Below are 26939 nucleotides of genomic sequence, written 5' to 3'. Positions count from 1 at the left end.
GGAGAGTCGTAATCTTCAGACCGCTGTAGGACCATGGAAGGAAGAAGAGTGTGTGGGAAGGGAGATGTGAGGCCACAATGAAAGAAACTTAAAAAACATGCCTTTGCAATGCAATAGGTCTCGCATTATTAAAGTTTGAGCTATTGGCATTGTTAAATAATACAACACCAATAGCTCAAACTTTAATAATGCGAGACCTATTGCATTGCAAATGCTTATTTTTAATATTTCTACGCTCTAAAGGTGACTGCCATGTACTGCTATGCCAATGCTAGACATGCCTGTGCCGGCATCGGTGAGGCCATTTGCAGCACAACCATGGAGCGAGACAGAGTAGGGAAGAATAGCAAGGGGAAACCAAGCATGGAGGGATGAGGAGCAATGTACAAATAAGGGGACATAATAAATATAAACCGAGCAGGACAGGGAGGGGCAGACGAGCAATGGAGGAGCAGGGAATGGGAGAGCCACAAAGACGGGTGTCAGCAGTGAGCAAACACGTAAGGGGGAGAAACAAAGTAAAAATAAACATTGAAATGGATAGGAAAGCAAAAGACAAACAGCCCAGATAGCCCAGAAGTGTGAGTGTGAAGAGGGGCGCAGCACCCAGAGATCAACAAAACATATGCGCTCCAAAGAAGTGCTAAAAAGAAAGGAAGAAGAAGTTCCTTGTATTTCTATTGCCCACAGTAGCTCTGAAGACAATAGGCAGCTAAAAGCTGTCTGTATTTGTGATCTATAATTCCAGACGTTATCAAATGTAACAAAACCTATTTTTTGAAACTAATGTATAATTTAAGTACTTACGTTTAGATCTCATGTGCACGTTTACCTATTTTAAAAATATGATTATGACCTTGAGTTGTCCCTTCTAATTTTTTTCCTCTATGTTGCACACAAATCGGGCAAGAGTATGTAGCCCATTCTGCTTCTGCAAGCAGTTATTTGCAATTCTGTGTCATGTTTAAGGTTTAATACTATCTATTCCAGTCATTTCCTGGTATCAGGGAAATTACAGCCCACTAGAGCTAACAGCACCAATGACATACACCGCACAGCTGTTAACATATTTTTGTGGACACATGAGCCCTAGCACATGGCTTGGTTATAGCAGAAAAGGGGTATTTCTCATGTGCAACTTTTTAGTCCTGCAGTGCCCGTTGTCTGCCATCATTCTAGGCTGAGCGGAAGGACAGACACAGCAGTTACATCTTTTAACACATACAATGTAATGTACGATGGACTGAGCAAGACCACACTATTACCTGAGATTACAAATCCTCTGCTATCCCAGCGCCTTGGGTTTACAGGCTACACCATCGTTCCCAAGCACGCCAGCCCTACAACATCTGGATCATTCCCCCTGAAGCCCAGGTGTGCCCCAGGCCGGCGCCTGCTCTGCTGTCCGTTTTCACTGCAGCGTGCCAGTGCATTAAACATAGAGCTGTCACCCACCTCAAACACCACTTCTTCGTCAAACTCGGCAGTCATTGCTCTCCGCCATGGCAATCTGCTGCACTCTGGGAAATGTAGTCATGCAGAGCCCGGAAGCTGAGTAGCTACAAACCCTGTACGCTATCCAGAACAAACTATATCTCCCAGAAGGTCGTCGGTATCATCTGGTATTCCCTTGGGATCGTACATCCCCTGCTCCTCGGCAGCCTTCAGAGGGATGCGCTATTGGCCAGCTCGGCCACCCCGCCCACTGAAGGAGAGGCGAAGCTTGGCCCTGCCGCGGCTTTAGCAGTCAGGAGAAGCGGCACACTGAGCAGAGCTACGTTTACTCAATAAATACACCTGTCAAATGTAAATGTATATAGCGCTCTTCAGAAGGGCTTCTCTGAAAGCGCTGAACGGGCTCTGTTCCTTTACCTTGCCATCAGCACTGATACGGGCCAATGACGGACTCACGGTAGAGTATAATAAATGCATAGAGTGAATTGTAAAATAAACAAAATAATTGATGCCCTTAAAAGACGGGAAAAAACTAGCGTAACGAGAAGGAAACACAAACGCGAAGGGAAGAAAATGAAGAGCAACGGGTACTAGGAGCGTTCGCCAACAAAAACTATTGTTAAAAAAAAAACAAGCCGGCAAGTGGTGCGTGCCTGCGCGCCAAAGCCAGCCATATGGTTTCAATTATCGTGCCCATGTCTGGGCACGATAATTGAAACCACATGGCCTTTGGTGCACGTAACAGACATCGATAGGCCGTGGGTGGAGCAATGCGCCCGCCTTTGGCCTATTGCATGCTCAAGGCCCAATTAAAGAAGACAACACTAAAAACACATGCACAAGTGTGTACAACTACAGGGTCCATTTCGGAACCCCGGACAAAAGGACTCTCACCTGCATGAGCACTGCTGCACAGTGCAACGCAGGGCGTGAGCCCTAAAAAATACAAACTCCTGATACGACATGCTTAAACACGGCTGCTCGTGACAGCCCATGAGACAAGGCCTAGGTCCACGAATCGATTTCTGGCTACTCTGAAACACACGTGTGACACACTGGAGCTCAAAGGCGTCACTCACAAAGTGCAGAGAGGAAAGCAGCCATCTCGAGTTTGTGCAGACTCGATTTTTCAGCTTCCCTTCTGTTTGAAGTCTCTACCCTGCCCTTTCCCAACTCGTCACAGGGACAAGTTGGGAAAGGACGGGCAACCAATTCTCCACTCCTCGATTGTCGTGAAGCCCAGGCACTACAAAGCTTCACTGTAAAACGCTCAGGGCTTAATTTATCCCCACGGCATCAGTGGGTGGAGACTGGTCTGCAAGTCTATGTTTTTGCCGAGCTGTTGGCATCACAGGCCTCAGGGCTGTGAGATAGTCAGCCCGGCAAATTCTGTACAGGCACTGTGCAGCAGGCCCGGCCCTGAAAAAAAGACACTAATGATGCGTGTTTAGGCTGTGTGCTTTGATTCATTGTTTAACATAAAACAGTAAAATGCGTTGCTTTTATATTGGCAGTGCCAGCTAAAGTAAAGGGGACAGAGCCCCAATTTCCTCAATGAGAAACTGTCCCTGTTCTGCCCTCAGTACAGGAGGTGGGTGGCAGTGTTATACCAGGACCCAATTGCAGCAGTGAGAGTAAACGGGATGTTGTCTTCAAACTTCCTGATTGGAAGGGGGACCAGGCAAGGTCGCCCCCTATCTCCCCTCCTATTTGCCCTTACTATAGTGTCCCTGGCATGCATACTGCGTGACCATCCTGAAGTTAGAGGGTATAAAATATCAGCAGCTGATGACAATGAGGAGAAGATCTCGCAATATGTGGATGAAATTCTACTTTATATTACTGATTCAGCCGAGACAGTCACATCAGTCTTTCAGATATCTGAGGTGGATGGGGCACATTTCAGATTTAAAATCAACTGGGATAAATTGGTATTACATCATTCCAGGGGACAGATAGACTTGCCCCTGCTCCTGCGAAGCCTAGCAGTGGTGGTAGATGGCTTCAGTACCTGGAGATCTTCATGACACCAAAGAGAGAACTTTGACTCCACAGAAACCTGTGGAGGTTGGTACAAAACATTCAGGAGGATGCTGAGAGGACTACCTCTCACCCTTATGGGACAGACGGCCATCTTCAAAATAATTATGCTCCCTAAGCAGTTATAAGTTCTGCAGAATACTTACTACTGTGTTCCCCAGGAGGTGTTTACCAGACTGGAGGGGGACAAAAGGTCCCTGCTCTGGAATGGAGGCACCCCCAGAATTGCAATAAAAACACTGCAGCGCAACCCATATAATGGGGGGGGATAGCTCTCCCTGGTATGGAGGCATCACTTAATCAACGTAAATGACTTGATATTTGCCCCTCAAGGTCACTCAACCTTCAGGCTGAAGCAGGCAAAGGTAGGGGCACGATCATACGTGCACTATCTGTAGCGGGGGAAAGAGACAAAACCGTTGCTCCTGGCAACACAGGTGGCGCTAGTGGCATGCAGAAAAGCGACCAGATGTATGAGCTGGCACACAAAATCACAAGGAAAATTCTTCTATGGGAAGTCATATAGCTTAGAGGTTTGGGGGAGCGTTGAGTGTTTGAGCCATAGGACCTTATCAGTATCAAATGCTGGAAAACAGGGACATATGCCATTTTCCTTGCGACAGCAAGATTACAACATTTACCCTAATCAATTCTTCAAGTATGCACATCTGTGACACACACAGCAGGCGGAGGGGCTAATAGGGGAGGAGATCCCGGAATATGTACTCCTAGAAGGATGGCTGCTAATGGCAGAACTAGGGAGAGGTGCGATTATTATTATTATTATTATTGGAAATTTATTAAGCGCCTGATTACGCCACTGGCGTGTCTCCGCGCTATGGCAAGTGGTGTGGCTGTCCCCCCCTCCTCCCAACCAAGCTATCTACTGAAACAGGTGCGTTTTAAGTTTTTTTCTAAACTGGACTTCGCAGGGTTCCAACCGAAGTTCCAGTGGCAGATTGTTCCAGCGTTTGGGAGCAAGGTATCTGAAAGATCTGCCTCCCATGCGAGCTTTAAATATTCTTGGGACTTTTAACAGCCCGGTCTGCGAAGACCGGAGACTGCGTGCAGGCTCATAATGGGCTATAAGGCTCTGGAGCGGGAGAGGTGCTTTGCCACTCAGGATACGATGGCAAGTGGCAAGAGCCTTAAACTCCACTCTCCTCTCTATGGGGAGCCAATGAAGCGCCCGCAAGGCCAGTTTGGCGGATGACCTCCTGGGGAGTCTGAGGACCAGCCGCGCCGCTGCGTTTTGTAGAACCTGCAGGCGGCCGAGGACCCTGCCTGAGGCCCCCAGGTAGAGCAGATTCCCATAATCGAGTCGGGAGGTAACCAGGGCATGCACCAGTGTCTGACGAGCAGGAGTGGGAAGCAGATCTAATACTTTCCTGAGAGCTCTCAGAACACCGAAACAGATCCCTGCCACTCGACCGACATGTGGGCCAAAGGTGAGGTCCTTATCCAACCATACGCCAAGGTTTCTGGCCTCGCGGCAGGGAGCAGGAACCTCCCCCAGACACGGTGGCCACCACGCCGACGACCACGCAGACGGCACTCCCCCCACCACGAGCACCTCGGTCTTGCTCCCGTTTAACTTTAAACAGTTGGCAGACATCCAGGCAGCAAGGTCGTTCATGCAGTTCCTGAAGATGTCTGCCGCAAGTCCGGGCGCGCGCGATAGGGAGATAACCAGCTGCGTGTCGTCGGCGTAGGACACCAGGCGGAGACCATACCCCTCCACGATGGCTGCCAGGGGGGAGACATAGATGTTAAATAGAGTTGGGCTCAGGGACGAACCCTGCGGTACGCCCTGGCCCAACTCAATCTCCCTGGAGTAGTAATCACCCAATCTGACCTGGAAACACCTCTCCGTGAGGAAGGACTTAATCCAGCCAAGCGCAGCTCCTGTCACCCCTCCTCCATTCAGACACTGTAGCAAGGTGGAATGTGCTACAGTGTCGAATGCTGCACTTAAGTCTAGTAAAATCAGTGCCATCGTCTGGCCCTCGTCAGCTCCCTGTCTGAGTGCTTCCACCGCCACAAGGAGAGCGGACTCCGTCGAATGACGGGGGCGGAAACCAAATTGCGAGTCGTGGAGTAGCGACGCCGTCTCCACGAACTGCATGAGCTGTATGTTGGCTGTTTTTTCCGCCACCTTTGCCATATAAGGAAGAAGGGAAATAGGACGGAGGTTATCCAGCTTTTCAAAGCTAACGTTGGCCTTTTTTTGCAGGGGAAGGACCACAGCCTGTTTCCAGGCCTTAGGCACCACTTGAGACTCAAAGGAGATATCCAGCAGCTGACGTACATGGGGCTCTAGAACTGGCAAGCTATCCTTTAACCGACTAGGAGTGGTCGGGTCTCTAGGGGAACCAGATTTTATAGATCCACAAATGCGGAGAAGCTCCGTAGTGGAAGGAGTGACAAACCTGGTTAGCCGATGTTCCCCTTCCGTTCTTGTGGATTCCAGGGAGGCAAGGCCATTGTCTGCCCTCTGGGGGAAGGAGTTATAGATGTTGGAGACCTTGGTTGCAAAATACTCCGCGATTCGATTGCAGCCCTCCGTAGTGCAAAGTTTCTTAGGAACTGTGGCGGATTTGCCTATTGCAATGGATTTATAGATGGAGAAAAGCTCCTTGGTAGACTGCTTTGCTTCCTCAATTTTATTGCAGTAATACAATGATTTGGCCTTCCTAATTAGAGCATGATAAGCGCGTCTGCTGTCCGTGTAAACAGTTTTAGCCTGCAGGGAGTATGTAATCCTCCATTGCCTTTCGGCGCGTTTACATGCAGCTTTGGCCGTTCGCAAGTTATCATTGTACCAGGGCGCCGAACGTTGCGCGCGGCCGCCTGATTTCGCCATTCCCAGTGGTGCTACTTGATTCAGGGCTTCCAAAATACGCTGGTCCAGGTTGGAATTAATTTCATCAACCCCGTCGCCCCCCAAATGACCTTTCTCGGTAAGTGCCCGATTGAATTTGGCCTGCGAGAACGCTGTCCATCTGCGCCTCAGATATTTGTCAGCGGGAGGGTCGTTGGGGCAAGGTCCCTGTATTTCAATAGTGAACGGGACGAGGAGATGGTCGGACCATGCGATGGGAATCGCGATCTCCCTCATGTACAGGACATTGGACAATATTATGCCAAATACCCTGGGTTGACAGAGAGAGATGGGAAAGGGATGTAGAGCAAATGGAAGATATAGACTGGGAGACCGCAATGAGGCATTTAAGGGAGGTGGCGATAAGATCATGACTGCGGTTGATCCAGTTTAAGATACTTCACACAGTCTACTATGATAGACAGAGACTACATGACATGGGAAGGGTGACATCCTCGAAATGTATGCACTGAGACAGAGACAAAGGGACCTTCATCTGGGGCTGCCTGCTAATTCGAGTGTACTGGGAATCTATTATTGCGAATCACAGTGCTATTCTGAAGTCACCATCCCACACGAGTCAAAATATGTTCTTCTGGGCATGCCAAGTGAGGTGGATATCACACGAGACAAGCTACTGTTTGGCGGCCTGGGTCTGGTGGTGACCAATAGGGATATGGCCCGGTACTGGGCAAGGGAACCTTTGACTATACATGAATAGAGACAGGGAGGGGCGTGGCTTGGACGCCGATGCGAGCAGCGGCGTGAGCCTTGAGCTCCGCTCGCGAACCCTGCTTTAATCCTGCAAACTGACCCCCCGAGGCTCCTCCAGAGACCACCGGGGAGCGGCGAGACGGAGGGGAGCTGCCCTGGGCAGTCTGGACTCGCCCGACTGTGTCCAGGGGCTTCTCGAGCGGCGCCGGCTGAGATCAGTGCGAACAACATGGCAGCTCCTCAGTGTTGAGAAGAACCTGCGCAGCACTGAGCGAGTCGTACACGACGGCTGCAGTCGCGTTGGGGGGTGCGCTGTTCCTCACTCCGGAGCGGCGCAGTGGACCAGGTAAGGTGGACGGTCTGAGGAGCAGCTGGATTGACTGGGGGCCCTCCGGGGCTGAATTGCCGACGAACCGCTGGGCCTGGTAATGAAGGGGCGGAGCGACCCTAGACGATGAGCACTGCTGGCGGAGGCCTCTCTTTGGCGGTGCTGATGCAGGGGGCAGCCCGCTCTGACTGGCGGCTGTGACTGGAGCACTGGTGAGTGCGCCACACAAGCCGAGAGCGCCCGGGAAGCGGGAGAGAGGAGCCCTGGGCTGCCCTAGCCCTGTGCTGCGGCCCAGAGACTATTGCAGAGGAGGCTGTGTTCCGGAGCACACTGTGGCCTGCGAGGTCGAAACGCTGCACGGCGAGTAAAGTCCACATTTGTAAAGCGCACAATCACCCGTAAGGGTCTCTAGGCGCTGGGGGCCGTCGGGAAGATTAAGCGAGCTATTGCCCAGAGTCACATGGTGCTGGGCTAACCCGGAGCCGGGGATCGAACCGTGGTCCCCAGATTCCAGCGTCAGTCGCCCTGGCCGCGGCGCCACACCCCATTTGGTGATCTGGACGGCGGAGGCGCCGGTGATCGGCCCTGTGGAGTGGCTAGTGGTGCAGGCCTGAGGGCGGAATTTGGCGCCCTGAGACGCTATTTGGGTGTGGCGGAGGGCTCGGACTGATCTGCCTGGGACCCACGAGGGGCAGCCCTCGCTAGGCTGGAACAACGCAGTGCCTGGAGGGGTGGCCCACTGCCTGGAGATACTAGCTGACACCGCACGACGTGGCCTTGAGGTCGCGGCGGGCCCAGCAAGGGAGCTGCCCCACGAGGGCCTGGGAGGAGGCGCCCTGCCTGCACGGTACAGCGGGCATTGCGACTGCTGCGACGCAAGTGACCTGGAGTGGGCCCGGGCCCCGCCATGTGGTGTGCTGTGGAGGGACCATTTGGCTCGCGCCTAGGCTTGCCTACACCATACTGCTCTCCCTGCCATATCTGGGTCTACGTAGCTGGCGCAGCGCACAGCAGGCACTGGATGATAGTGCTGCTGGTGGCGAACCGGTGGAGGGCGGGCTGAGCGGCTGCTCGGAATCCTGGAGGACCTACCGGACTGAATCCTGGCCCCTGCGTCCACCTGGCGAGCGCGGACCGGTTGAGATCCATAGGACCTTTTCCTGAGTTCGGCCTATTGCCACCATGGGCAAGCCCTGAGGGAGGAAAAACAAAGACCCCCAGCCATCTGATGCAGGGTCCCCATCTCAGGCCAAGCAGGATGCGCATACCCTGACGCAGGAGCCTGGACTGCAGCAGCAGTTGGATAAGATACTAACTGCTATAGCGGACTCACGTACTGCCCTACAGCAGGACATTGCACAAGTGGCAACGGGGCTGGGCCTCCTGCGGGCGGACCACTCGAAACTATCAGTTCGGGTGAAACATGTGTAAGATGTGCCCCAAAAGGTGGCGCCTGAGCAATCAGCGCTGGCCGCAACGATGTCAAGCGCAATGGCCTGGATTGCAGTGCTAGAGAAGCGCGTGGAGGATGCAGAAGGAAGGAACAGGTGGAACAACATTCGAGTGGTGGGCCTGCCAGAGAAAACGTTCAGATATGGTGCGTTACCTGGAGGATTGACTGCGATCGGAGGTGGCACCCGAGGGCTTGTCAGCCTTCTACACCCTCGAACGTGCGCACCGCGTTCCTGCTAGACCCCCACAACAGGGACGCCCTCCTCGACCGGTGGTGGCACGTCTGCTAAATTTCAGAGACAGGGACTTGCTCCTTCAAAAGGCTCGCACGGATGGACCCTACCAGGTCGGCAACAGCAAAGTCACTCTGTTCCCGGATTATTCATTTGAAACTCAGCGGCGCCGAGCGAACTTCCTGGCCGTTAAGAAAGAACTGCACACAGAGGGAATACAATATTCCCTGCTATTCCCGGCCAAGCTTCCGGGAGGGATGGACCGGAACGCGAGGCGAGGGCAATGGCTGAGGACTTGCTGCCCCGAAGGTCACAGCGTATAAGACGTGGGCGGTGAGGCTTACGGAAACTGAGGTGGAGCGCAAAGGGGCGTTGGCGGCAGTGACGGCGATCTCTGGTGAACTGTTGTTGACTTCTCCGAGAGGCTCGGACCTGGAGAACGATAAGGAAGCATCGGAGGCGGATACTTCAGCATCGGACAGCGTGCATTTGCCACTGGTCACACCGGGAACGGCGGACGGCCTGATCGATGAGTAGACTCTGTGTATTGTTTGGGGAGGGGGGCCTGAAGGGATCCAGTGCAGAGAGAAAGTATGGGGGGGAAAGCGAATGCCGTTCACTCCTTAGGGGTCTTATTGGCACTGTTATGAAGGAGGACTTATACTCTGCTCAGAGCAGACAGCACGTATTGCAGTTTAGGCTATTGCGAAATGTGAAACTATGCTTGGGGGGAGCTCGGTGGGAAGGGGAGGTGAGGGGTTCTTGGAGCAGAGGTTGGGTGTTGCACTGACTAACTTTTGATTGCTTGCTAGGCCCTGTCCAGCCCCACCAGATGGTTCCCAGTTCGTTGGCCTTGGTATCGATTGAGGCATTTGTTGGGTTAGTTTGGATGGGATTCACTATGTTAGTGCCTGTTCTTGGGGGGGGGGAGGGAGGTGTTGTGGGAGGGGTGGGATTGTTGGGGGATTGGGTAGGATTGGATGAGGGGGGGCCACCGGCACGGCTACGGGGCATTGTGCAGTTCCTGTGTTTTCTACACCAATGTTATAGGGACGTTACCTGATGTGAAATGTGTGACTTGGAATGTGAGGGTTTGTACTCCATGCAGCGCAGATACAAAGTCCATTCTTATTTAGTGCGTAGGGGTGCGCAGATAGCCTTGTTGCAGGAGACACACTTGACTAGAACGGAGGGTCTGGCACTGCAGCGCAGATGGCGAGGGCAGCTCTATTATACTACTTACTCAGCCTTTGCGCGAGGGGTGCTGATTTGGATTAGGGCTGGGGTCCCCTTCCAAATGGTCGATCACATGATAGACCCCGAGGGCCGATACGCTGTGGTCCGGGGACGCCGTTATGGGCGGGAGGTGACACTTTGCAGTGTCTATGCCCATAACGTGGAGCAGGCGCCCTTCCTGGAGAGCTTATTCGTCGCCCTGGCCGATTATTTTACGACCCCGGTTCTGCTGGGGGGGGGGGACTTTAACTCTGTTGTGGATGTGACTATAGATAGATCGCACCCCCCACTGCCCACGGCCCTGATTCATAAACTAGCGAAAAGCAGGGCCCAGTGGCAGGATCACTGGGGCTTCGTGGAAGTGTGGCGAGTGCAGCACCCGGATGATAGAGATTATTCGTTCTACTCGGCTCTGCACGATTTGCATGTACGACTAGATGCGGTCTTATGCAGCCCCAGAGTGGCGGCTATGGCGCTAGGTAACGAGTACTTGTCACGCACCATTTCAGACCATAATCCATTATTGGTGAGATTCTGCTGGGTTGCGGAGCGCCCCATTGTTCTGACCTGGAAGTTGCGACCGGAGTTACTGGAGGACCCACCCTTCCGCACTGAGCTGGGGGTTAGTGTTGAGCGTTATTTTGCGGAAAATGATGGCTCAGCCTCAATGACTGCCCTGGAATGGGACGCTTTTAAAGTAGTGATCCGAGTGATTTGTATTAATAAATAGGTGGGTGTGCGGAGGCTATTGCTGCAGGAAATTGAAACTGAGGAACAGGCCCTTAGGGAGACTAAAAGAGCCCACTCTGGTGGTACGAGAACTGGGACGCGGTTCAGGCTCGGAGGGAGGCAGTGGCAGCGGTCGTGGAGCACTTAAGGTGCTTTGACCACAGAGCTTACTTGGCCCGTGCGCACACCGAAAGGGATAAGGTAGGTACACTATTAGCATGGCTGGCCGATCCCGCCCCCAGATGTGTGCCCATATTGGCTTTGACGTCGGCGGGACAGTTGGAATATATACAACATCAAATAAACGATAGGTTTCGGTCCTTCTACGCGGACTTATATACAAGTCACTTACAAACAGGGGAGATTGATGTGCAGGCGTTTCTGAAGGATCTTGAGCTGCCTTCCGTCGAGGCGGAGGAGGCGGAGTCCCTTGGTCAGGACATCACGATCACTGAAATTTGTTGTGCCATTAAACAACTGGCGCGCAACAAGACTTCGGGCAGCAATGGGCTGCCCATAGAATTCTATTTAACGTATATCGACCTCCTGGCCCCCCGACTGTTGAAGATATACAAAGAGGCAAAGCAGCGGGGCGTGTTGCCAACCTCCACTAGGGAGGCCATCATCATTCCTCTCCTTAAACCAGGGAAGACCCCGACCGACCCGTCCGTGACCTTTATCAATGCTCACCATTGATTATAAAACACTGAGTCGTGTACTGGCTATGAGACTCCTCCCCTTCATGACGCGACTGGTGCACTCTGACCAGGCCGGCTTCACACAGACTCGCAATACTGCCAGTAATATACGCAGATTAATTCGATTTTAGATGAGTGCTATGGAATGGAGGGGCAGGCAGTCGTGCTTTCGGTGGACATTGCTAAGGCGTTTGACAGCCTGGAATGGCCCTACTTGTTCTCAGTAATGAAAGCCTTCGGGCTTGGCGAGGGATATGTACACTGGACTGAAATATTATACTCGTCGGCAAGCGCCAGAGTGAGGGTTGGTTGAGTGGTATCCTCCTCATACCCGGTGGGACGTGGTACTAGGCAGGGTTGCCCACTCTCCCCGCTGCTCTTTGCCCTAGCGATGGAACCGTTGTCGGTGAGGGCTAGGATGTGGAAGGAGTTCCGAGGCTTGAGGCTTGGCAGTCAGTCGCATTATATTTCCTTATATGCAGACGACCTTCTGCTATTCTTGAGGGATGTGGAAGGTGCACTGGAGCGGCCGCGTTCCTTGCTCAGCCATTTCAGAGATATCTCTGGCTTGCGAGTCAACTGGGCAAAGACATGCGTGTTTCCGGTGGCCAGGGAACGGGCCCAGCCTGTTCTACCGCCTGACATTGGTGTGGGACCCTAGGTGCCTTCCTTACCTGGGGACGCACGTTTACCACAGACAGGAAGATCTTCTCGAAGGTAACATAGGCAGAGCGCCGAGGGGACTGAAGCAGTGATTCTATCAGTACTGGACGATCTTAAAGGCCAGGCCGACACAGGGCATACTTTTGCCCTGATCCTCCTTGACCTGTCCGCGGCGTTTGATACCGTGAATCATAACATCTTGATGGACCACAGCGGGTCTCGGGGGCTCTGCCCTAACTTGGTTCAGTTCCTTTCTAGAAGCCCGTAAACAGTCAGTATGGTTATCTCCCTTCAAGTCCACTATGGTAGACTTAAACTGTGGCGTTCCTCAGGGCACCTCTCTTTCGCCTATTCTGTTCAATATCTATATCCGCCCCTTGATCTCAGACCTACATCAGATGAGTGTAAAAATCTTTAATTATGCAGATGATACGCAGCTGATTTTCACCCTTGACAACTCTGCAGATTGTAAGGACTTTGTTAAAAAGTCCATGCTATATGTCAAAACTTGGATGAATGAAAATCATCTAAAGCTAAACTCAGAAAAAACTGAGATCATTGTTCCCCACAGTAAACTTGAATGTTGGACTCCATCCTATTGGCCCCCAGAGCTAGGTGAGGCACCCTTTCCTAAATCTACTATAAAAAGTCTTGGTCTTCATATCAATGCTGACCTTTCTATGTGCACTCAAATTGGCTCAGTGACATCGGCGTGTTTTGCCCAACTGCGCAAATTGCGCAAAATCAGACGTTTCTTCAGCAAGGAAGCCATTACTCAAATTGCCATCGCCCTTATCCTCTCTAAAATCGATTATGGCAATGTCCTATACATTGGACTTCCACAATTCCAGAGACACCGCTTGCAGATGATTTAGAATCAAGCAGCCAGAATCATCTTTCTTAAGGATAGGCATTGCCACATCACCCCTCTGCTCAGAGATCTTCATTGGCTCCCAGTGGAACAACGTGCCTTGTTTAAGGCAGGTTGCACACTCTTCAAAGCCACCCAAAATACTGGTCCCAGTTTCATCGTATCTTTGATCAACAAATATCTACCAAAGCGCACTCTGAGATCCTCAGACCAGAACCTTCTGACGGTACCTAGAATCCGTCGCAAACGTATCGGCGGGACCAGGTTCTCTTTCCTGGGTCCCAAGATCTGGAACTCCTTTCCTGCTTTTCTCAGGCGTGAAGAAGACTACCTGCGGTTCAGGAAGCTGTTGAAAACTTGGCTCTTCACCATGGCCTATAACTAGCTGTCTCTGGCATAACATTGCATTTATCCACTCACTTCTATAGCGACAAGGAACCTGTCGGTGTATGTTGCGCTCTATAAATCCCCATGTAACATAACATAACATAACTTAAGGGCAGCATGCATTTCTGGGGGACCCTTCCACTATCGGTGGCAGGCCGAGTGGCGCTGCTGAAAATGGTGGCGCTCCCTCGGCTTTTATATTTCTTTCGGACCTTGCCTATACGAATACCCGTCGCTTTATTTCGGCAACTCCGATCCATGGTGGGGGGTTTCATTTGGGGAGTAGGAAGACGGCGAGTAGCGTTGGACAATTTGATCCGTCCAAGAGCTGATGAGGGCCTAGCCGGCCCTGATTTTGAATTATACTATCTAGCTGCACAGTTCCAGCACCTCACCCAGGCGGTGGCGCAGGAATTTCGAGACACGGAGCGAAAGATGGCGAGGAGGTCCCGTGGCACGTCCTGTCGTTCGTGGTCCTACAACAAAGGTTGCGGGCTACTGACTTGTCCTCTGCAGAACGTGCCCTGAGGCACTGCTGGAACCGCTACCACAGCCGAGTTGGGGTACAAAGACCTTATACCCCGAAAATACCATTGGGCATTTGCACGGCCCTACCACATGGTGGGGATTGGTCGGCCCTGGCGGAGTGGGAAACACTGGGGCTTCAGGTGGTGGGTGATCTATTTGGGGATGGTGCGCTACTGCCTTATGGCACGTTGCAGGAATCCTTTGGGCTCCCGCGGGGTCACTTCTTATTGCATGTGACCCTGGTTGCGGCCATCCAGAAGCACTGGGGCACTGGCCTTTCGGAACCGCCCACAAGTGAGGCGTGCCAATATGTAGTGATGGCAGCGGGCACGTATAAGGCGGTCACTTGCTTATATAGGCGTATGTTGGGAGAGGAGCTGGCACCGCTGCAGAGGCTGCGTGGACAGTGGGCGGCGGATCTAGCCAAAGAGATACCCGACGCGGCCTGGTCTCAAATACTTAAGAGGGCATGGAAGGGCACAAGAAATGCTAGATTCCAGCTGTTCCAATTTTTTGTGCTGCACAGGGTGTACCTATGGCCGGCTAAAATCAATCAATACTTCCATGTTAATACGGCAATCTGCCCCCGTTGTAGATTGGAGGGCGCAGATCTCCTGCACATGCTGTGGGATTGCCCGCGGTTGGGCACGTACTGGGAAGAGGTATCCACTTTACTTTGTAATACAACAGGGCGACAGATCACTCCGGATAAGGGGACTTGTTTGCTACATTGATTTTCCACACACTAGCAAAACAAAGTTAACTAGCAAATTTATAGACTTAGGACTGGTGCTTGCCAAGCGAGAAATCACGTCCCACTGGAAAGCAGCGGCGGGCCCTAGTTACATAAGGTGGAAGACTGCATTACTTAACCGGGCAGCTAGTGAGAGTTCAGTTAGATTGCAACAAGCCCATAGGTCCCACAATGACAAGGCGATAGAGGCGGGCGAGCTTGGGAGGCCCTTGTGACAGAGCTGAAAGCTGCAGACCTAGATACAGACTCAGAGACAAGCGCATTAACTGATGTAGAGGCCCAGTAGACTGGGTACCCTGATATTGAGGCGACGCGCGTGCGGCGATTCCCTGCTTCCGTGGTAGTCAAGATATTTCCTAATGTTGTTGAAATGTGCCATTTGAAGAACCTGTACAAAATGATGCATTATTTGGTTTCATTTAGCGTCACGATAGTAGCGCCGGTGGGGGTGAGGAGGGGAGGGTGGTTTGGGGGGGTGGGGTATTTGAGAATGGAGTGAAGTGTGACTCAAAAGCGGGAGCCATTCACCTTAGCGACACGGAGGGTTGCGGGTTCTTTGACACTGTAACAATAATTGTAATGAGGAAGGTCCGCGCCGGGGGCTGATTCAAGATTGTTGATAAACTGTTGCGTCGCGGTGTCATTGCTGCCATCCTCCTGATTGTCGGGCTTAAGTAGAGGCACTAGCCCATCCTCTTATTTGTTGTGGGTGTTTGAAAATAATAAACACATTTAAAAAAAAAAAAAATGAATAGAGACAGGGAATAGACATAGACATGGCAGCGGATACAAGACTAAGGGGCTGATTACAATCGCGGTGAACTCGCCACCAGCAGGCTGCCGGTGGCGGGTTCACTCACATCTTGTGGCCATTTATGCCACCCGCCATATTATGATGACGGGCGGGATCATAGTGGTCAGGATATCTGACCGCCAGAAATCTGACAGACTCGTAGAGCCCGCCGGGGCAGGAGAGGCCCTCAGCATGTAATACATGGCGGCGGTGCCTAGCAGGCACCACCGGTCAGATTACAATGCTGCCTCCCCACCAGCCTTTCAATGGCGGTTCACCCGCCATGGAAAGGCTGCCGGGAATCGCTTTTGTGGGCCCGTGTGGGCCCCCTTGTGCAGGTGTAATTGGTTTGTGCACTTCAGGGGCACTTATGGTGCCCCCCTACATTTCCATGCACCATGTGGCAGGCACCGCATGGTGCCTGCCACGAACTTCAGGGAAATGTAATGAGTGCCATTTTTACATTGCTGCGGGTGCTGCTGCCAGCCGTAATGTAAAATATGGCGAGTGCGACCACCATTGTGGTTGCATTGTAATTCTCCATGTGGAACCGCTGCCTTGTAGGCGAGTAGTCCCTCTTGCCGATACGATGGTGGACGGACTAAGTCGAGCGAGCAGTCCCTCTTCCCGATACAATGGTGGACAGACTAAATCCATCCGCCATTGTAATTAGCCCCTAAGTATGGTTTGACAGGTATTTGTTTTAACTTGTCTTTTATTCAAAAATGCACAAGCATCACATTACATGTTGTCCCACAGGGTCACAAACAAAGGAAAAAAGAACCACGTTACCTTACATATCAGGTTGAAAGTACAGGATATCTCAGCAGCCTTAATGTTTGCCCTTGTACCTGCTGCCAAGCGGCATTGCTGAGCATACATCTTCATATGTAACACACAGGACAACTCCCATAAAAGTGAGTTATGCGCAGAAAGAAAAATAATAATTAACAAGCATTTGCAATGCAATAGGTCTCGCATTAGTAAAAGTTTGAGCTTTTGTGGTTGCAAATAATAATGCCACACCAGTAGCTCTAATTTTCAGTAATGCGAGCCTAAGTATGTCACTATGGCATAAAATGCACACAAAAACAAAAGATATGTGATTACGAAGTAGGCCATAGAGACAACACATACAAAGAAATACACCATAATAGAGTGTGCTAATGAAAAAAAAACAGCAACGTTATCATAACGAGAGGCGAGAATATAAGGATGGGATGGAGGAAGCAGAGACTGAGGGCTTGAAAAGACCAGATTTACTCATGTCATGAGGGCCGATGATATGGAGAGTGAGGGTCGTGGAAAAGAAGGCCTGAAAGAAGGTAGCATCTTTCAGGTGACAAGGGTTTAGGAGGCAGGGGGCACATGGATGGGTGGAGGTACAAAGAGAGATGTGAAGGTAAGGTAACAACATCCCTACAGTAGGGCGGACAACGTGGACGAGGTGGAGGTAGGAAGCCTGATGGGGACAGGAGGAATCTTAATGTAGTGAGAGCAGAGGAGGGTGGGGTGGAGAGCACGACAGAGAGGCAGAAGCTGGCACCATGGGAGGGCAACATTACCATTTATCTACCTTAAATAAAAATACACTGGTAGAGGTTGTCCCCGAAAATTCGTTAAAGTGTGGGGAGACTGGCTTAAATACCATTCACTGGGGTCACCAGGGGAATGGGCTGGGCCGACTCCGAACCCATGTACCAATAAGGACCGATGTAATTCAGATGTATAGTACTGATATGGAACTTTCCTGTTGTATCTCTTCATTTTAACTGCTCACTGGATGTCGGGCTTCTTGTATATTATAATGTTAGCAGAGTGTTTGTCTCTCACTTTGTCTGTACCAAAATAAATATATATAAAAAAATTTACCTGCAAACCCATCTTTATCATTCACCCTAAAAAAAGCTTCATCCCCACCCCCTCCCTCGTTGGAGCTTCTCCCGAGTCCCGTTTCTACCACTGGTCCCCTCCCTCAGGCGATGACCTGAGGTATGGGCGACAGAAAACAGATCTTCACTTCTGAGGGGGCTTGCTTGGGGGGTTGGGTCAACACATAGCTCTGTGTTGGGGAGCGGGGGGGAGACAACGCTGTCCATCGATGGAAGCTGGACTCTACCTAGCAGATGTGGAAGTGTTCATTAGGCTGCGGTGAGGTGGAAGAGGGCTACTGGAGAGGAGTGGGCTTGGCGGAAGGCGAGGAAGATGGCTATTGGGGAGGGGAATTGGTCATGCGGGGAAGAGGGCTGGAAGGAGAGCGAGGCTCGGCAGACCCAGCCGTGAAGAAGGGGCAACGCGAGAAGGGCTTGTTGCAGACTGTGAAGATGGGACTGGCAGGAAGCGAGGAGCGAAGGGCGCGTGCTTAGTGGAACAGAGAGGGCTGGGGTGCAACTGAGGGAGCAGTGCAGGGGACGTTGTTTGTGGGGCGTGGATGGCCCCAAAGCTGCAAGAGGAGGGGGCGTGGGTGGTGGTATGAAGAGACCCCGGGCAGGTTTGGCGGGTGGGCTCAGACGTGGAGCGGAGCACGGTAAGCAGCAGTGGCTGGTGAAGAAGGGGGTCGCACTGGGAACTGCCAGTGCAGGAGGTGGGTTCTAGTTCTGCAGTGTGTAGCCAGTCTCTAGATAGGAGAGGCGGGCGGGAAACCGAGGAGCAGCAGAGGTCTGTGGCAGAGGAGTAGGAGCTTCTTAAAGCGGCAGTGTCTGAGGGGACTAGCACTGTATGTCGAAGGAGCGAGGCAAGGGGGGCAGTGGGGGCCCAGACTCCTACCAGCACTGCAGACCGGTAAGTGCCTGCGGTAAATACGTCCGCCTGCCTTCATGGAACTCTGGAGAGGAGGACACACCAGCAGATGGAGAGGGGTGTCTCACCCCAAGGACATGGGGGCGTTTTCCACTCTGACACAGGAGGGTGTGGGGCTGTTTCATCATCACAAAAACTGCATGGTGGGTGCCTTTTTCAACTCCAGCACATGCGGGGCAATCTTAACACATTTTGGGGGAGGGGAGTTCTTCGCAACACCAGCTCATGGGAATGTTTGAGTATTTCTCGTCCCCCGCTATTTTGATACTGGGTATCAAACTGATAGAGCTTGCGGGAGGGGCTGTGTTTTTATATGGTACAAAAGGGGGTGGTGATGGACGGAGCATCTGAACCAATCAAACACTCACACCCAGTCAAAAGATCTGGGTTTGATCCATCACCGTTCTTTAGCCCACTCTGTTTTTATATGGAGCACAGACATTGCTGAGCTCATGGGAACGGTTCCCCCCTACCCCAGTGTAGGCAGGTGAGGGGTAGTGGGAAGAGAACCTGTATCACACTGGTTTAGAGTGTTACCGTAAATCAAGATTATGTGGTTGGGAGAAGAGCCCTTCACCCTTGCATCCCCCAGCACAAGGGGGACCATGTGCGGTAGTAAACTCTGGATGGAAGAGGGTGGGCTGGTTTTTATAGCCTCTCCAGCCTGCTGCATCCCCCCCATGCAGGGCAGAACGTGGGCAGTGTGTTTTGGGGTGCAGCCCAATCCCCGGTGCACCATGAAGGAGTGAGGTAAAGGGCGGGAGAGAGGGGGCTGCCTAATTTTGCTAGTGAGCCATACATTTCTGGCCATTTAATTTTTACAAACTGCCTTGGCAGCTGACTGGTGCTGGTGTGTTTCTTTCTCCTCCTCTTCTTAGCAAAGATTCATTTTCTCTGATTCCCAAAATAGCTGTGAGGAGTGAGAGGTAAATATGGGGGAAGGGGGAGGGGCCGTCTATGGGAGCTTTCTGCTCACATGAGCGGCTAACACAAGGCAAACCATACGTTCCTGAAAGATGAGTTTTAAACTAAAGTACTCACCAAACCATCACCGCAGTAAACAAAATCCTCAAGCGTTCGTCTCCTGATCTCACTGGGCAGTGATATTGATCTCACACCTAAATCTGCAGTGAAGGTAATCACACACCTATATCTGCAGTGATACTGATCTCACACCTATATCTGCAGTCTTAATAATCTCACAGCTATATCAAAAGTAATGGTAACATCACACCTATAGCTGCAGTAACAGTAATCTCACACCTATATCTGCAATAATGGGGCTCTCGCACCTGTATCTACAGTGATAGTAATCTCACACCTATCTAAACTAATAATGATCACACACCTATATCTGCAGTAATACTGATCTCACACCTATATATGCAGTGATAGTGATCTCACACCTGTAACTGCAATTATAGTAACAATACATGGTATATGTAATCCACTTAGAGTCCCTATTCCAAAATGAGTAGGTAATAGGTATTAACATTTTTAATGCATTAGATTAATGTGATAAAAAAATAAAATTAATAAAAGCCAGTACCATTTACAATACAAAACTCACACTATTACAAATGCAATGCAATAGATTTCGCAATTACAACAAAGTGAGCTATTGCCATTTTGCGTTACACCATTTGATTAATGCTTCACAAATGGGGAAAAAAACAATGACATTTACAATGCCAAATGCTCAAAATAATGTCATTGCGAGACCTATGCGATACAAAAGGGGATGATGGACGGAGCGCTTGAGCAAATCAAACACTCACCCCCAGTCAACTGATCTGGGTTTAATCCATCACCATTCTTTAGCCCACTCAGCCACCCCATTTCAGACATGGCTATATGCAAATCAGTCTGACCCTGTGCCTCATGGGAACAGTCCAGCCCGAACTGCCAAGCCATGTCTTCCATGGACCGGAAACAAGCATCCTGGGACCGGTTTCGGATTCATAATCCTCATCAGCCAGGCTATCTTGAATCCAGTGGCTCAGACGTGAGTCCCTTGCTCACTTGGCCACTGGATTCAAGATAGCCTGGCTGATGAGGATTATGAACCCGAAACCGGTCCCAGGATGCTTGTTTCCGGTCCAGGGAAGACATGGCTTGGCAGTTCGGGCTGGACTGTTCCCAAGAGGCACAGGGTCAGACTGATTTGCATATGGCCATGTCTGAACTGGGGTGGCTGAGTGGGCTAAAGAATGGTGATGGATTAAACCCAGATGAGTTGACTGGGGGTGAGTGTTTGATTTGCTCAAACGCTCCGTCCATCATCCCCTTTTGTATCGCTTTGTTCGCCCTAAGTGTGGCAGGGTATGCTCAGACGTGAGTCCCTTGCTCACTTGGCCACTGGATTCAAGATAGCCTGGCTGATGAGGATTATGAATCCGAAACCGGTCCCAGGATGCTTGTTTCCGGCCCAGGGAAGACATGGCTTGGCAGTTCGGGCTGGACTGTTCCCAAGAGGCACAGGGTCAGACTGATTTGCATATGGCCATGTCTGAACTGGGGTGGCTGAGTGGGCTAAAGAATGGTGATGGATTAAACCCAGATCAGTTGACTGGGGGTGAGTGTTTGATTTGCTCAAACGCTCCGTCCATCATCCCCTTTTGTATCGCATTGCGAGACCTATTGCATTGTAAATGCTTGTTTTTCCTTGCTTTGTGACCCTGTGGGACAACATGTAATGTGATGCTTGCACATTTTTGAATAAAGGACAAGTTAAAAAAAACTTACAAACCAAACTTAGTCTGGTCAAAAATGACTAGGTTATGTTCACATTATAAAAGATGAATGTGTGTGCCATCCAACTTGGGAAGAAGGCATAAGTAGAGGAGAATAATACACCAAAATTAGCAGACGTGCCCCTATTTCAGCTTTGTTGATATGAATGTGTTCAGAGAGGTGACAGCCTTTGCCCAGCTGTACTTGTACCTAGGTGCCATTAGACAATGGCAGAATGGCCTTTAATGATTGGTCAGGGTTTCCCCACGTGCTAATCGTGTTCCACGTGCTCCACATAATCAAAGGCCACAGTAAAATCAACAAAACAAGTATATAAGTGAGCCTTCACTGAAGGGACACAGTGATTTATCAAAATGGTAGCTGTTAAAATACTATTCAATTTGCTTCACTTACTCCTGAAACCTGTTTGATAAAATGGTAGCAATGAGTTAGCAAAAGTCCAAGCTCCCAGCTCTTTGAGCGACATGCCAGCAAATACTTTAACTTCCACATCAAAGAGCGCAATCATTTTCTAATTTCATGGATCACACAGAGCTCCCTTTTTATATAAACGATAGAAGATTGAGACTTGCCATCTATCAAATATTCCATTCCACCACAAGGCATCTCACTGCAAGGGAATTAACCGTATGCCCGATACTCAATCTCTGGTTTAAAAAGAGCCGATGGAAAGCCATTTGATTGGACGCCCCATTACTGATGGGCACTTCAGTCAACTGAGGAATCGCAAAACACCTCTTTCTCCATCCACTGTTGCACAAGATTGATAATGCGAATGGCGATCATTTTCAACGCGCACCGAAGCAAAATCTGCTGAAGTATAATTCTTTAAATATATTGAAGTGCATTGTAAATACCTTTTCTTTCAAAGCTTTCATCTCTCACAAAACACACAAGTGCAAGGAATTTTGTAACTTCTTTTAAATAGAGGACAGTCGTATTATTTAGTTTGATGATGGCCATGGATTCCTTGTCATACGGGGTTCCTGCTCCCTCTCCTTTGAGCCTAATTGAAGGAACAGTAAAAAAGAAATAGAGGTGAAAGCAATCACTTTTCACTTAAACTACATTTCAACATATGAAGCAAAGAATTACACATTTGTAACTTGAACGAAGACGACAGTCATGTGATGCATACATTGTTTTTTGCTATTAGAGTTGAGACATACTTTGTTTTAGTAAAATAGACCGTTTCCTCACAGAAAGCTACTTTGCAACATTGAAAAACAAGGTCCAAATAAAAAGGGAAGAAGGAAAAATAAATTAGAGTGTGTGTGTGTCTCTCATTCTTTGCTGAATGGCTCTCTATTTCACCACTGAATGTGCAGGTCTCTTTGTGCTTGGCACTCTTCTAGCCGGAAATAGGAAAATAAAAAAAAACAGTTCTGCTTTTTGCCCACAAATTCATATAACCACCCCAGTCTAAAAAAACAGGGATCAATACTTTAACTTGCTGTGGCTAAGATACTTTTCTATGCTTTGCTTTTTTGGAGCACCAGTCCTTCCCTGAGTATCGTGGGGGATAGCAGCTTTTAGGGGACCCAAAGATTCGTCACTCTGGTGTATCAGAATGTAACTTAGCATAACGGAATCATGAGAGTATTAGAAATCTGTGATCAGAGGTATGTCATTCTAGGCTGGCCATAATAACAAACAAGATTTCGGAAGTGGGCTACGCAGTACAATGTTGGACTTCGATATCTTTATTAGGATTATTAACATTTTGCGTTCAATGTACCGTATGGACTATTTTATGCATGCATTAGAGATTATTTGTGCAAAGTTTCGTGAGGCTACAGGCTTTGTTGTTAGTGTCAGTGAACTCATAAGCCCCAGAGGCGAGATCACTGACAATTAGAACACAGAGCAGGAAAGGGAGGGGTGTGTCAGCTGTTGGGAATTTAACGTGGCAACGTAGGACTTCCAAAATATAGTGACATGATTTTCTACTTGTGGTCAATTAAAATAAGAAGCAGGACGTAAAACGACAAAGTAGATGTGGCATCACCGTCCCCCGTGCCTGAAGAGCGAATCCCATTCAATATGCTGCTTGCTGGGCAATGTTATGTATATCATTTGAGCAGAAGTATTCCAGAACTTAGTTAGGACATGGAAGGTAACATCAAGGTAGTTGCCAAGGATAAGGCAAACACGGTTAGTGGAGTGCGACAGCTGATCCAGTGTTTACGAAGGTAGTGAGAAGATCCTGGCTCCTTAATGTGGTCAAAAATATTTCAAAGAGGGTGTTGGCAAGGTAGTGCGTGGGAGGATTTGTAAACATAATGCCAATGCTGTTTTCACAGTGGTTTGAGTAGAGGCTTACAGTGCGAAGTCCAGCTCTTCAATATATTGCGTTTATTAAAGAGGTAATGAAAATGTATGGATGCAAGTAGATGTATAATGGTCTATTCGAGGCCTTACGAACCACAATGGGTAGGACCCTTTGACTGCTGTTCTTTCTGCACCTCAATGCATGCACCAAGCTCAAGGAGCTTTATATTTAAAAAAGGCAGTTGAGTTAGGTGCCCAGCATAGTCATTTGCCCTACCCATGCACTACTGAAAAATCAATTAAGAGCTACACATTTCTTTAACTCTTGTTCTTGACCACTGTCTATTTTGTTGATAGCAGGATGAAAGACGGTGGTAAAAAGGTTTCTTGAAATTCATGATGCTCACGGCTTCTCATGGCTGAGCCGGTAACCTTCTCACAATAAGGGACACTGTAGAATTTTGTAGCACTCGTGGAATGTAAATAAAATCAGTTAACTTAGAGGTTCGACCAGTTGGGTAGGCAGGCCATTGATAACTTGAGTCTGATATTATTATCCTGGAGTTTAACTAATTAAAATAACCAGCTTTTTTTTAAACGCCAAATAATATTTACTGCAGGATTACACTTAATGTAATTAATGCTAGACTTGCCATAACTAATGCTTCAAAGCCTTTATTCAACCATTTGAAAGACTAAATTACTAGTGTTATTTTCACAGTCGAAGCATGTAAACCTATATCCAAACGTGCTTCCTGGATTAATAGTGGGCTAGGACAGCCAAAATCGAATTGTTGAACTGTAGAGCCTAAATACAAGAATACAAATATCTTCCCAGAGTTTATTGGGAAGCAGTTTATGTAGGCAACAATAATACTTTCAGTCAAAAACTAAAGTGGATCTGAATAAACCTAAAGAACTGTTCATAAGTTAGTGACTCTAAATTGAGCAGCATCTAATGTAGCAAAGAGGAGAATAATTACTTGAGGCTATTTTTATTTGTAAAATAAATATGGAAAGTTTCACGCTAATTTAACTTTTATCTCTGCTAGTTCAGTTAAATCACTCTGGGCCACAATAGTAAACATGGAAGGAGTGTTTCCTTTTTTTAAACTTCAAAACTAGCACGATGGGTGTAACAGCTTGAGAAGTTAATTGGACTAAGTCTAACACCATCTTGATTTCTCCTTTCATTAACTTTTCACTTGAGAAATGAGTTACTTCAGATTTATTAAACTGCTTCCCTGTGTCAGTTCTTCTAAGGTAAGGCAATTCACTGGAATTGAAGAATTCTTGCCCATTCACTAGAACATGGTATTTCACCATTACAATGAATTCACAATGTCCAGGTAAATGGATTATTTCCAAAAGCTGAATGGTAGTTAGACCAAGATTCCAGGAGCGGAACCAAAACACATGGTGATATGGCACTGTAAAATGGTCTTGCCAACCCATGATTTTTGGTTTCTCCATCTCTATTCAGTAAAGGCAAATAACACATGGGTTTTAAATGGGTGCAACTTTTAGTTTGGGCTCTCAGAAAGGTAGAATTGCAAATGTAAGATTTTATCAAACAAAGCAATAAAGGTAACTTTTTAGGAGCTGAAATGTGCTTTAACACTGTCAGTTATTTGATCAATTCAAGCCTTGATTATGTTCGAGTTCGAAAAATCTTTATTTCGATCACATGATCATAAAAGATATACATAACATCATAAAACAATTCATTTACAAATTAAGAACGCATTAAATAAGAACAGTGATCGTGGTTAATTAATATAATTGAGGTGTGCCAAAAATCAAGTCTATACTGAGTCACCATGTCTCTTAATATTTGCGGGCATACCACATTGACGTTAAAAATTTGGATAGTGCAAAAACCAGAATTGGGGCCAGATCAGTCTTTAGAACTCTATAGGCAGGCAGAAAAGTTCTGAATCCCATGTTTTTAAGTAAAGGAACGAGCCAGTACTTCCTACTCCTCTTATAGGCTGGACAAAAGAAGATCACATGTGCATCGTTCTCTTTTACATGGGCACAAGCGGGACAGTTTTCTATAGAAGGGTGGGAGGACCATGTTGCTGTGAAAGATGCCAAGGGGAGGGTCCCATATCTCCATTGAAGGAATAATTTCCTGGTTATTGCCGGGGTCATGGCATCTAGGACACTTTCCAGTTGATAAGAGTCTTTAATTTTTATGAACTGATCGGTTACGGATCCATCTCGGATGCCATTGACGGATTGTAGCAGCATATGATCATAATATGCTCTCGATAGTACTTTTCTGGAGGTCCTAGTACTTGTGTTTGCTGGATCTGACCAGAGTTCAGGGAATCCAATGACCTCAAAAGTTCTCTTAATGTATTTTAGCCACGGTATTCTGGTGGCATTCGGCAACATTAAGAATTCCTGTAGCTCTGCTCTATAAGTACTGAGATCTGGGCTGCTCCATAGGCGTCTCCAGAATGCAAGCGGTTTGAGCCCCAGCTCCTCAGTTATAGGCCGGGGGCCCAGATCCAGCCTTAGAGGGAGAATTGGAGTGCTCAGTGGAAGAGCGGTCATCTGCCTCAGGAACTTGTTCTCAGTAGTGAGTAGTTTTGGTGATGGGATATGGCCTCACAGTTCGCCCCCATAAGTGACACCTCCCCGAGCCTGTGCCTTGTAAATTTGAATGACGGGGGTGAGTGGCCGGTAGGGTGATTTATTCGCTAATCTCATTATGCCACCCGCCAACTGTGCCAGTTTAATGTTAGCTTTTAACTGATGGGGTAACCACGTTAATTTTTCATTGAGCGTAATCCCCAGGTATTCGATGGTATGGACCCGTTCCAATTGGACTGTACCTAGGGTGGGTGGTGGGCGGTTAAGGGGTTTGGGATTGAGAATCATGAATTTGGTTTTCTGCAGGTTGATTTCGAGTCCCCTATCAGTGCAGAACTCCAGAAAACCGTTCAAGACTCGTTGTATGCCCATCGGGGATTTAGACAGCAGCAGGGTGTCGTCTGCAAACATAATTGCAGGCACCCTGCTGCCAGTCATTTTTGGAGCATCAATGTTGGGGATCCTATCCAAATGAGCGATTACCCCGTTCACAAAGAGGCAGAACAGGGTCGGTGCGAGCACGCAACCCTGCCTTACCCCTCTGCAAACGGGGAACCTTCCTGTTAATTTACCACCTCTACCGCACCTAACCCGCGCGTAGTTGTTGTGGTGTAGTCTCATGAGGATTGCCAAAATGTCTCCCGGGACATTCATCTCCTCCATAACCTGCCATAGTTTCGCTCTTGGAACCAAATCGAAGGCGGCACGTAAGTCCACAAAAACTGTGTACAAAGTGCCGCCCTCGATTAGTG

The 26939-nt window shown here is 49.1% G+C and overlaps 1 protein-coding gene across 4 annotated transcripts in view; it reads right to left on the bottom strand.

Annotated features, from left to right (window-relative positions):
* RRAGD (Ras related GTP binding D) overlaps positions 1–26939 on the bottom strand; it is a 197754-nt gene that overhangs the window by 14160 nt on the left and 156655 nt on the right. For all 4 annotated transcript variants that reach the window (XM_078648275.1, XM_078648274.1, XM_078648276.1 and 1 more), the window contains exon 6: positions 22173–22321. In XM_078648275.1, coding sequence (XP_078504401.1) covers positions 22173–22321 — 149 coding nt within the window. The remainder of the gene's footprint in view (positions 1–22172; positions 22322–26939) is intronic.

This window comes from Lissotriton helveticus, chromosome 6, assembly GCF_964261635.1.
Source record: "Lissotriton helveticus chromosome 6, aLisHel1.1, whole genome shotgun sequence".
In the NCBI taxonomy this organism is placed as follows: Eukaryota; Metazoa; Chordata; class Amphibia; order Caudata; family Salamandridae; genus Lissotriton; species Lissotriton helveticus.
The sequence above is the reverse complement of the archived record's forward strand: the minus strand, read 5'-3'. Positions and strand labels throughout refer to the sequence as shown.